General features: G+C 41.0%; 1 protein-coding gene across 4 annotated transcripts in view; it reads right to left on the reverse strand.

The window, feature by feature from the left end:
- The window catches only part of ola1 (Obg-like ATPase 1), a 196,800-nt gene that overhangs the window by 16,684 nt on the left and 166,593 nt on the right, over positions 1-13,523 (reverse strand). For all 4 annotated transcript variants that reach the window (XR_013499541.1, XM_078228413.1, XM_078228414.1 and 1 more), the window contains one exon: positions 12,009-12,131. Coding sequence is in view for 3 of the 4 variants with exons in the window: in XM_078228413.1 (XP_078084539.1) it covers positions 12,009-12,131 (123 nt within the window). In the remaining variant the exon portion in view is untranslated. The remainder of the gene's footprint in view (positions 1-12,008; positions 12,132-13,523) is intronic.

Genomic DNA, 13,523 nt, shown 5'->3' on the forward strand with positions numbered 1-13,523 from the left:
ACACAATTATCAGGAGCAGGGGTAGGCCATTCAGCCTCTTGCACCTGCTCTGCCATTCGACAAGACCATAGCTGATCTGACTGTGGCATCTAGACCACTTTCCTGTTTGTCTCCCATAACTCTCAATTCCCTTGGTGATCAAAAATCTATCTAACTTCGCCTTGAACGTATTCAATGGCCTAACCAACCCCACTCTCTTCCACAGACTAACAAACCTCTGAGAAAAGATTTCTCCTCATCTCTGTCTTAAGTGGGAGACCCCTTATTTTTAAATTGTGTCCGCTTGCTCTAGTCTCGACACAGAAGAGGAAACATCCTCTTGGCATCTATCCTGTCAAGTCCCCTCAGGATCTTGCATTTCAATAAGATCACCTCTCATTCTTTTAAACTCCAGTGGTTATAGGCTCAATCTGCTCAAAATGTTTCCTCCAAAAATAAACCCTTCATCACAGGAATCAGTCGAGTGAACTTCCACCTGGCAGAAATGAACATGATACCCAAGTGAAACAAAGGACTGGCAGCTGACAGGAAGGCTTAAATCAAAGATTGTAAAATGTGAAATAAAACATGTGAAACACTGGAGAGTGTTTGAGAAGCTTGTTAAAGCATTCAGAAACCACTTTGATTGTTAATTAAGCCATGCAGTAACATATTATAAATGCAAAATTTATTAATGTGTAAAATCTGTAAAAGGTTTTCTAATTCTTTTGAACATTTATATTTTAAGCAATTGTTAATGCGCTGACTCCGATCATTACTTTCCTTAGAAACGCTCAGCAAATCATTCTATCGGTTCTTTTCCTTCACAAAGTGACTCAGACTTTTGCTATCTGAAACTCCCTTAATTTTTCTAAATCTACTTTGGAACTGATCACTGTCATGTAACCATCAACTACAAAAGGTTTTAGTAATTTAAGTGGCTGTTGTGTATCTATGTCAAACTGTTCAAATTTTAGATATCACCACAAAATATCTTCAAAATTAACCCATCATGCAGCAAAAAAAAACATTCATAAGGTGTAGTTCAGAGTTAATCTCAGAGTTTTATGTAATTAAATTATAAACCAAAATTATGCATGCATGCATGCATAAAATGAACACCCACTTTTTGTGAAATAAACCCAACACAGGATTTCAGAAACTAAAAGTGCTGCTGAGTTAAGTCTATTAAAATATCTGCAGAGTAATACATTGATCCCCAAATATACTGTCAGGTTCCAGCAGGGTTGAATGATTTTATCAAAGGATAGGGCTTTCATTAATAGACTGCCTTTTATCTGCTCAGGGCATCCCAAGATGCTTTACAGAAAATTAAGTGTAGTCACTGTTGCAATATATCAAAATATGGTAGTCAATTTGCTCAGAGCAAGGTCATGCAAACAATGAGATACAGAGAGTGCAAAATATCAAATTGCAGAGAATTCAGACCTCTTTCTTTTACTACAAGTAACTAGATTTCAAACAGGAAAGTCAAGAGGCAGGTACAATATACATGGCATCTCAGTCAATGGTGATACATAGTTGCAAGTATAATTCATAGTCTGGTCAGATACAACTTCAAAAATATGAACAGGTGAATGAAACTGCCTTAAGTACGCTATCCTTGGAGATTAGAACGTGTGATATAGCACCAGTACTTAAGCTCCTAGCATATAATGACCCAATGAACTTGACAATCAGGATGGGAATTTAGGTAGGCTCAGTATCAAGTAGCGAGTAACTCCATCTCAAAGCATGATGCAACCTGTTTAAATCAGGAAGTTTTTTCCCCACCCCTGAATATTGAGAGATCATAAGATATAGGAGCAGAATTAGGCCACTCGGCCCATCGAGTCTGCTCTGCCATTCAACCATGGCTGATATTTTTCTCATCCCCATTCTCCTGCCTTTTCCCCATAATCCCTGATCCCCTTATTAATCAAGAACCTATCTATCTCTGTCTTAAAGACACTCAATGACCCGGCCTCCACAGCCTTCTGCAGCAAAGAGTTCCACAGATTCACCATTCTCTGGCTGAAGAAATTCCTCCTCATCTCGGTTTTAAAAGATCGTCCCTTTAGCCTGAAGTTGTGCCCTCTGGTTCTAGTTTTTCCTATTAGTGGAAACATCCTCTCCACGTCCACTCTATCCAGGCCTCGCAGTATCCTGTAAATTTCAATAAGATCCCCCCTCATCCTTCTAAACTCCAATGAGTACAGACCCAGAGTCCTCAACTGTTCCTCATACGACAAGCTCTTTATTCCATGGATCATTCTTGTGAACCTCCTCTGGATTCTTTCTAAGGCCATCACATCCTTCCTTAGATATGGGACCCAAAACTGCTCACAATACTCCAAATGGGGTCTGACCAGAGCCTTATACAGCCTCAAAAGTACATCCCTGCCCTTGCATTCTAGCCCTCTCGACATGAATGCTAACATTGCATCTGTCTTCCTAACTGCCGGCTGAACCTGCACGTTAACCTTGAGAATCTTGAACAATGACTCCCAAGTCCTTTTGTGTTTCTGATTTCCTAAGCATTTTCCCCATTTAGAAAATAGTCTATGCCTCCATTCCTTCTTCCAAAGTGCATAACCTCACACTTTTCCACATTGTATTCCATCAGCCACTTCTTTGCCCATTCTCCTAACCTGTCCAAGTCCTTCTGCAGTCCCCCTGCTTCCTCAATACTATCTGTCCCTCGACATATCTTTGTATCATCTGCAAACTTAGCAACAGTGCCTTCAGTTCCTTCTTCCAAATCGTTAATGTATATTGTGAAAAGTTGTGGTCCTAGCACTGACCCCTAAGGCACACCACTAGTCACTGGCTGCCATCCTGACAAATACCCCTTTATCCCTACTCTCTGCCTTCTGCCAGTCAGCCAATCCTTTATCCATGCCAGGATCTTACCCTTAACACTATGGGCTCATAACTTATTTAGCAGTGTCTCCTATACGGCACCTTGTCAAAGGCCTTCTGGAAATCTAAATAAATCATGTCCACTGGTTCTCCTTTATCTAACATCCCTGTTACCTCCTCAAAGAACTCTAACAGATTTGTCAGACATGACCTCCCCTTGACAAAGGTGATACTGAAGGTCTACTTTGGCACAGGCAAGAATGCTAAGATTTTGAGACACTGTCCATGAGGCTTTGGTGACCCAATAGTTCACTCCTAACAAACATGGACATCAAGAGGAGAGAATTAGTACAAGTGACCAAAAGCTTGATATGGGTTTTAAGCTTGGCTTTAATGAAAAATGGAGATGTGGTGAGGCAAATGGGTTTAGGGAAATAATTCAACAGCATGATCCCTAGTTGACTGAAGCCACCAATAGCGGGACCAAGGGAGAGGAGGATTCTCAATGTTAGAATTAGAGATAGGTTGAGGGAGGGAAAGAGAGGTCCTGGGTTGAAAGAGTTTACCACTTTTCATCCAGTAGGATTTGGACTACCCACCAAGCTGACTCTGTGGCAGGTGTGGAGACAACATCTAGGCAGTTGAATACAGTGAGCCGCACCTGCAGATATGGTTGCAATTCTATAAAATGGTGAATCCTCCAACACGCTCTTTCAAGGTCATCTCTTTCCCTGCATCACATCTTGCTGCAACCTTATATCATTGAAGCGCTTCAAATTCCCACTTTTCACCCATTTCTATTCTGATTACTGAGAACCAAATTTACTATCATCATAGTTTTGGCCCTCACAGTAAGTCCATGCTGCATGACTTCATTGAAAATGCACCAGAAATCCTGTTAATGTATGTTGTCACAGCCAAACTCTGCTTTCCATATCATTTTCCAAACTAAGTCCAGCTTATCCATCACCATCATCTTTGTTGACCTACAATAGTTATCTCTCAATCAACATCACAAAAAACAGATGGATCTGGTCTAGTATCATATCGTTGTTTGTGGGAGCTTGCTGTGCATGCATTGGCTGCGGCATTTCCTGCACGACAACAGTGGCCGAATGATCTGATATTTGGAAAAGTTGAATCCTTTGATCTCCACTCCACTGGGTTCCAGGATCTCTTTAGACAGGTCACAGTGGTAGATGATTCATGGTGTCAAGTAGGAGGTGAACTGATAGAAGGTTTCTGTGTTCTTCTGTCCACTATATACTCTATAAACTCCTCCAAATTAAAATTTTCTCATTTAAATCTCTTCATGGCCATGGTACTCTCCATCTTGGTAAACTCTTTTCAACCTCAGGTCTTTTCTTTCCCTCCCCCAACCTATCTCTAATTCTAACACAGAGACATCATCCTCTTTCTTGGTCCCACTATTGGTGGCTTCAGTCAACTGGAGATCATGGTGTTGAATTATCTCCCTAAACCCCTAGTTTGGAAAATGATATGGAAAGCAGAATTTGGCTGTGACGACATACATTAACAGGATTTCTGGTGCATTTTCAATGAAGTCATACAGCATGGACTTACTGTGAGGGCCAAAACTATGATGATAGTAAATTTGGTTCTCAGTAATTAGAATAGAAATAGGTGAAAAGTGGGAATTTGAAGCGCTTCAATGATATAAGACTGCAGCAAGATATGATGCAGGGAAGGAGATGATCTTGAAAGAGCATGTTGGAGGATTCACCATTTTATAGAATTGCAACCATATCTGCAGGTGTGGCTCACTGTATTCAACTGCTCAGATGTCTCCTCCACACCTGCCACAGAGTCAACTTGGTAAGAACATAGAACAGTACAGCACAGAACAGGCCCTTCGGCCCACGATGTGCCGAGCTTTATCTGAAACCAAGATCAAGCTATCCCACTCCCTATCATCCTGATGTGCTCCATGTGCCTATCCAATAACCGCTTAAATGTTCCTAAAGTGTCTGACTCCACTATCACTGCAGGCAGTCCATTCCATACCCCAACCACTCTCTGCGTAAAGAACCTACCTCTGATATCCTTCCTGTATCTCCCACCATGAACCCTATAGTTATGCCCCCTTGTAATAGCTCCATCCACCCGAGGAAATGGTCTTTGAACGTCCACTCTATCTATCCCCTTCATCATTTTATAAATCTCTATTAAGTTTCCCCTCAACCTCCTCCGCTCCAGAGAGAACAGCCCTAGCTCCCTCAACCTTTCCTCATAAGACCTACCCTCCAAACCAGGCAGCATCCTGGTAAATCTCTTTGCACTCTTTCCAGCGCTTCCACACCCTTCTTATAGTGAGGTGACCAGAATTGCACACAATATTCCAAATGTGGTCTCACCAAGGTCCTGTACAGTTGCAGCATAACCCCACGGCTCTTAAACTCCAACCCCCTGTTAATAAAAGCTAACACACTATAGGCCTTCTTCACAGCTCTATCCATTTGAGTGGTAACCTTCAGAGATCTGTGGATATGGACCCCAAGATCTCTCTGTTCCTTCACAGTCTTCAGAACCCTACCTTTGACCCTGTAATCCACATTTAAATTAGTCCTACCAAAATGAATCAACTCACATTTATCAGGGTTAAACTCCGTCTGCCATTTTTCAGCCCAGCTTTGCATCCTATCTATGTCTCTTTGCAGTCTACAACAGCCCTCCACCTCATCCACTACTCCACCAATCTTGGTGTCATCAGCAAATTTACTGATCCACCCTTCAGCCCCCTCCTCTAGGTCATTAATAAAAATCACAAATAGCAGAGGACCAAGCACTGATCCCTGTGGCACTCCGCTAGCAACCTGCCTCCAGTCCGAAAATTTTCCATCCACCACCACCCTCTGTCTTCGATCAGATAGCCAGTTACCTATCCAATCGGCCAACTTTCCCTCTATCCCACACCTCCTTACTTTCATCATAAGCCGACCATGGGGGACCTTATCAAATGCCTTACTAAAATCCATGTATGCGAAATCAACTGCCCTACCTTCATCAACACACTTAGTTACCTCCTCAAAAAATTCTATCAAATTTGTGAGGCACGACTTGCCCTTCACGAATCCGTGCTGACTATCCCGGATTAATCCACATCTTTCTAAATGGTCGTAAATCCCATCTCTAAGGACCTTTTCCATCAACTTACCAATCACCGACGAAAGACTAACCGGCCTATAATTACCAGGATCATTTCTATTCCCTTTCTTAAACAGAGGAACAACATTCGCCATTCTCCAGTCTTCTGGCACCATCTCCGTGGACAGCGAAGACACAAAGATCAAAGCCAAAGGCTCTGCAATCTCATCCCTTGCCTCCCAAAGAATCCTAGGATATATTTCATCAGGCCCAGGGGACTTATCGACCTTCAGTTTATTCAAAACTGCTAGTATATCCTCCCTCCGAACATCTATTTCCTCCAGCCTATTAGCTTGTAACACCGTCTCTTCCTCAAACATATGGCCCCTCTCCTTGGTGAACACTGAAGAAAAGTATTCATTCATCACCTCTCCTATCTCTACTGACTCCATATACAAGTTCCCACTACTGTCCTTGACCCGCCCTAATCTCACCCTGGTCATTCTTTTATTCCTCACATAAGAGTAAAAAGCCTTGGGATTTTCCTTGATCCGACCCGCCAAGGACTTCTCATGCCCCCTCCTAGCTCTCCTAAGCCCCTTTTTCAGCTCATTCCTTGCTAACTTGTAACCCTCAATCGAGCCATCTGAACCTTGTTTCCTCATCCCTACATAAGCTTCCCTCTTCCTTTTTGCAAGACATTCCACCTCTTTTGTGAACCATGGTTCCCTCACTCGGCCATTTCCTCCTTGCCTGACAAGGACATACCTATCAAGGACATACAGTATTTGTTCTTTGAAAAAGTTTCACTTTTCATTAGTGCCTTTCTCTGACAGTTTCTGTTCCCATCTTATGCCCCCTAATTCTTGCCTAATTGCATCATAATTACTGCTCCCCCAATTATAAACCTTGCCCTGCCGTACGGCCTATTCCTCTCCATTGCAATAACAAAAGACACCGAATTGTGGTCACTATCTCCAAAGTGCTCTCCCACAACCAAATCTAACACTTGGCCCGGTTCATTTCCCGGTACCAAATCCAATGTGGCCCCACCTCTTGTCGGCCTATCCACATATTGTGTCAGGAAACCCTCCTGCACACACTGCACAAAAACTGCCCCATCCGAACTATTTGACCTACAAAGGTTCCAATCAATATTTGGAAAGTTAAAGTCCCCCATGACAACTACCCTGTGACCCCCACACATATCCATAATCTGCTTAGCAATTTCTTCCTCCACATCTCTATTACTACTTGGGGGCCTACTGTAAACTCCTAACAACGTGACCGCTCCTTTCCTATTTCTAACTTCAGCCCATATTACCTCAGTATGCAGATCCCCCTCAAAGTGCCTTTCCGCAGCTGTTAAACTATCCTTGATTAACAATGCTACTCCTCCACCTCTTTTACCAGCTTCCCTACACATACTGAAACATCTATACCCCAGAACGTCCAACAACCATTCCTGTCCTTGTTCTACCCATGTCTCCGTAATGGTCACAACATCGTAGTCCCAAGTACCAATCCACGCCCCAAATTCATCTACCTTGTTCCGGATGCTCCTTGCATTGAAGTAGACACACTTCAACCCACCTTCCCGTCGACTGGTACACACCCTTGACCTTGATACCTTCCCCAGTACCTCACTACCCTCAACACTGACTTCCGGACTACAACTCCTTTTCCCAACCCCCTGACAAATTAGTTTAAACCCCCCTGAAGAGCTGTAGCAAATTTCCCTCCCAGGATATTGGTGCCCCTTTGGTTCAGGTGCACCCCTTCCTGTTTGTACAGGTCCCACCTTCCCCAGAATGTGTTCCAATTATCCACGTAGCTGAAACCCTCCCTCCTACACCATCCCTGCAACCACATGTTTAACTGCACTCTCTCCCTGTTCCTCAACTCGCGATCACGTGGCACCAGCAACATACCAGAGGTGACCACATGTTTTGTCTTGGCCCTCAGCTTCCAGCCCAGCTCCCTAAATTCCTATTTTAAATCCCCGTCCCTTCTCTTACCTATGTCGTTGGTACCAATGTGTACCACGACTTGTGACTGTTTCCCCCTCCCCCTTAAGAATCCGGAAAACACAGTCCGAAACGTCACGGACCCTGGCATCCGGTAGGTAACATACCATCCGTGAGTCTCTTTTGCTGCCACAGAACCTCCTATCTATCCCTCTAACTAACGAGTCCCCAATAACTATTGCCCTCCCACTCTCCCCCTTACCCTCCCGAGCCACAGGGACAGACTCAGTGCTGGAGATCCTCTCACTGCGGCTCACCACTGGTATGTCATCCCCCTCAACCGTATCCAAAGCGGAATACTTGTTGCTAAGGGGAACGACCACAGGGGATCCCTGCACTGACTGCTTCCTCCCAGCCCCTCTCACTGTCACCCATCTATTTTCCTTTCCTGGAGCAACTATATCCAAGAAGCTTCTGTCTATGGCCACCTCTGCCTCCCTAATGATCCTAAGTTCATCCAACTCCAGCTCCAGTTCCCTAACACGGTTTTGGAGGAGATGCAGATGGGTGCACTTTCCACAGGTGAAATCAGCAGCGACACTGACGGCGTCCCTCACCTCAAACATACTGCAAGAGGAACATTGCACTGCCTGCACACCCATCCCCTCTAGATACCTTGCCAATACCACTAGCAGATAGAGTTGCTCCAATGGAACAATGAGCTATTTTCCCCCCCTTTTCCTCGGAATTGACACGGACTGAACTTAAGATTTGCAATTGAAGAGACAACAAAATGAATTAAACTTACCCCGCCTCACCCTTTCCACCTAAGCCCTTAGAGCCAAAGCCCTTACAGCTCTCACTCTGCTCCCTGCTCACTCCGCTGCGCGCTCAAAGGTGCGGCCTGCTTTTAAACCCACCGAAAAACCTTCGCAGGCCTCTCCTGGGCCTACTTCCGGTTTTGGAAAAAACCTCCGATTTTAAACACAAAAATCACTGAAAATTAAATAAATAAATCAAGTGTAGAAACAAACTCTCTTACCCTCAGCCTGCCCCTGTGGAACAATGAGGCTGAAACCTCCAAGGTAAGCCCTGGTAAGTAGTCCAAATCCTACTGGATGAAAAGTGGTAAACTCTTTCAACCCCAGGATCTCTCTTTCCCTCCCTCAACCCATCTCTAATTCTAACATTGAGACACCCTCCTCTTCCTTGATCCTGCTATTGGTGGCTTCAGTCAGCTAGGGATCATGCTGTTGAATTATTTCCCTAAACTGATCTGCCTCTCTACATCTCCGTTTTCATTAAAGCCAAGTTTATAAACCCATATCAAGTTTTTGGTTACTTGTACTCATTGTTTCCTCTTGATGTCCACGTTTGTCAGGAGTGAACATAAGAACTAGGAGCAGGAGTAGGCCATCTAGCCTGCTCCGCCATTCAATAAGATCATGGTTGATCATTTCGTGGACTCAGCTCCACTTACCCACCTGCTCGCCATAAGCTTTAATTCCTTTACTGTATCAAACATTTATCTATCCTTGCCTTAAAAACATTCAATGAGATAGCCTCAACTGCTTCACTAGGCTGGGAATTCCACATATTCACAACCCTTGGGGTGAAGTAGTTCCTCCTCAACTCGGTCCTAAATCTGATCCCCCTTATTTTAAGGCCATGCCCCCAATTGGGGGCTATCAGAACAAATGGGCTATCAGAAGTTTTGATTCTTATGAATTATGTACACACAAATGCAGAAAGCAGTTGTAACCTTCCGAAAAATACTTTGTGAAAATAAGCTCTATACTTCAAATAAATTCAGCAAATCATAAGCTCAGCATTATATTCATATTACTTCAAATACAGCAATTATACTGGCGTATTATTCATGAACACAAGACCCACAAAATGTTAGATTTCTTGAGAATTTTATGTCAATACTGCTGCAAAAGCAGCCTCGGAATCAGAAATAACAAGCAAAGGAATTTTGATTCTGTATACTAGCTCAAAAAGTGAATTTGGAAAGCATTTATAGCTTCTGTTTTTATAAGAAGTAGCCACCTCTGCTGCTAACTGCCAAATTTAAAAAAAAATATTCTTCAGCGAAGTAGACAATTGATGGCTTTCTGGATCAAGCAGCCTAAAATGCAAATTCTTGCTGAAATTATCCAGCAAAAGTGAAAATATTTACCAAAAGGTATCATACATTTTTAATGGATAGTTTTAACACAATAGGAGAATAATTTCCATAGAAAATACTTCTCTCAATCTTTCCTTCTCCTTTAATCCCATTTAGGACACTTCCATAACAATTTGGATAGCAATAGCCCATGACATAATGAGAAGCATAAATCTGTTCTTCATACCCTTAATAGTTCACGTTAAAAACAAGTATTATAAGTGAGTCATAAATTGAACTTCTTATGGCTAACAAACTATATTCACTTCCACTGCATTGCTCACCATATCAGGTCATTGGTTTTGACATTATTCATTTTATAATTGACACCAGCACAAACTAAGAATGTAGCTTTCTGAAATCATAACATAATTTAAAATGTTTCAATTTTTGTTATGTCAAAAGCATAAAGGACGAGAAAAATGTTCTAATTAATGTCAGGCAATTATATAACATGGCATCTGTGCTCATAGGGGAGTTTAACAGTATACTTTATATTTATGCATTTGATTCATATGCAAGGTGCACAAAAATCATTCCAATTACATATTTTGCAGGATAGTGTCTATTTTTGTTAGTTTAAACATAGAAATCATAAATGAACGCCTGATCTCTAAGTACAGAATAACCAAAGTAATTACATTTATAAATCAAATTCTACTACTTTGTACAGTGGAATAACTTGCCAATTAATAGAAATAACCCATGCAGGTATCATTAAAGTGAAAAAAATTAACCTGTGCCTTTGTACTGAAACTGCCACCTAGTGTTTAGAAAACAGATTAACCATGTGGGTATCCATTGCCTACTTGAAGTAGTAAGCGCCTTGCAACTTAATGGGTTCCTTGTTAATTTCTAAGAAACTGAGATTAAAAAGGTGTTATTCTTAGTTTAGTACAGAGATACTGGTCTTCTTCCCCATTCCCCGAAAACTAAACGATTGACTGAATCATTCACTTGTTTATTTAAGACAAGATGATGCTTAGCTTGCAAGCATTTATGGTGTGATGAGCTGCTGCGCAAGAAATGTGTGACTGGATTCAGTGCTCATGTATGAACTCAAACCATAACTGCTGATGTTGCGAATAGCTAATAAAGCAGGAGTATTACATTTATGATTAATTAACTATAGTAAATAAAGGTTGCAAAATAACATAAGAAATGGGAGGAGTGCACCATTTGAGCCTACTCCGTCATTCAATAGAATTATGACTGATCTGATTGTAGCCTTAACTCCAAATCCTTGCTGCCCCTGACTCCCTTGTAAATCTGCCCAACTCCGCCTTGAATATATTCAAATGATCCAGTCTCCACTGCTCTCTGGGTAAAGAATTCCAAAGATTAACCACCCTCAGATAAAATTGCTCCTCATCTCCATCTGAAATAGGAGATCCCTTATTTTGAAACTGTGTTCCCTAGCTCGAGTTCCCCATGAGGGGAAATGTTCTCTCAGCATCAACGCTGTCAAACCCTCTGCGAATCTTATTTATTTCAATAAGAACAACTCTCATTGACAAAATATTGACATTTTAAAAATGCTATCCAACTGTGAAACAATCAACTACATATATTATGCTGACCTGTCCCTGAAATTGATATTGGATTTTTCATAATTGAAAATAAAGGGCATATCACTAAACATCAATAAAAATATCAAACGTTACTGTAAAATACAATGTTCTTAGTCTTTGCACTGATTTTGAAGTACAGTATCTGTGCTTTTTTAGCTGCCATTCATTCTTGGTCTCTGTTACCCTGCCATGTCTTTTGTAACAGATCTAGGATAATTCTTTCCCCAGTGTAAATCCACAGCATATTTGTATCAGCAGCCATTCTAAAACTGAATGTGACTGCCATGGTCACTTATCACCAGAGACTTCTCTTAATTCAAAGAAATGTCTAAAAAGCTGCAATAGTACTCTCACCTTGACAGCAGTTTCACTGCCTTCTGCTTTAAAATCTTCAAATTTCATTACATCGGCCATAATGAAGCCCTTCTCGAAATCTGTGTGGATCTTGCCAGCAGCCTGAGGCGCCTTCGTCCCTTTCTGTCAGTAAGAAGACCAAAGAAAATTAATTGTTTTTAAGAAGATGGATTACAGGAGAGATGCATGTCCCTTTGATACAGTATCAGGCTTCAGAGAAACTTTGCTTCATATCACTTGACATGTCACATATACAATCAACCTTATCCTGATATTGGATACCCATTTAGGAAACCAGAGATAAAGTAACCCCTGTTATCAATGCAAAGCAGCAATTTTTGATGGAGAATTTTGAAGGTGGTATTGATTTTAGATGAAGTAATCTTGTCACCGTGAGGCCAGCTACATCTCTTCTCATTTAAGGTGTCTGAGGCAATGTTTTGGTTACATGATCTGAGACTATAATTGAATTTATTGACCTGAAAGGGCAGAAACAGCATTTTTCAAAATGTTAGACATGCTTTGCTTGTGACATTTCCACAGTATGCATATTAGTACTCAACTCTCAATTCAAAAATCAATTAAATGTTTTCAGATATTAAAATTCTTTTCAAGGGAATTATATTTGTTAAAATGACTGGCACAAAGGGAAAAATCTAAACCACATTACTTATAACCAAATGGCCACATTAATCTTAAAATGAAGAATGTGCAATAAAACATAATAAATGTTTAAATACTACTATCCAAAAACATTTTCGTAAGTTTATTCCACACAGGCAAAAATGAGTAACTTTAGGAAATGGGTGAAAATAACCTTTAAAATTGCTACAGTGCTTTATTTTATGTTTATGCATCATATGCTTTAACTGCAAATCTTCACAATGTGTTAATTAACCGCATTCAGTGATTAAAGCTAAACTTGCATTTAATTTTGGAGAACTATAATACAAGTTAGCACCCAGCTCAAGAAAAGCATGGAAGAGAAATGTGCAACGTTCAGTGTTCATTTGATGAATATAATCTATTATAATCTACAAAGCATAAAGTAATTTCCTTGATAGAGCACTGATAAATGCAACCATCATAAATCAGAGTTTAGGTTTATGTAGGAGGACAGGAATACAATATTATGTAATTGCCCATATACTGAATTATAATGGGTCTACAATGTCAAAAAAGGCCAAGCAAGGAAATTTGACACATAATGGTAACCTCAAAGATGTTTATCAGAGCATGGTAAAAAAATCAGGCATTTAAAAATTCAGTTTTCATAATAGATGATATATTGAGTTAATATGGCTACTCACCGATGCTTACCTGACTAAATATCTCTGAAGCATTCAAAGTTACTAACAGTGTTCCTGAATAAAAACCCACCCATAATTTCCTGCGCTCGACAAATTATTAAATTATTCAACTCTTTCCTCCCAACGACAATTTTTTTTATGCATGTACATTTCTATATTAATAAACTCCCCATTTGGAAACTGTGTGTTGAAATATACAGGGTGC

This window comes from Mustelus asterias, chromosome 14 (genome assembly GCF_964213995.1).
Source record: "Mustelus asterias chromosome 14, sMusAst1.hap1.1, whole genome shotgun sequence".
Classification (NCBI taxonomy): domain Eukaryota; kingdom Metazoa; phylum Chordata; class Chondrichthyes; order Carcharhiniformes; family Triakidae; genus Mustelus; species Mustelus asterias.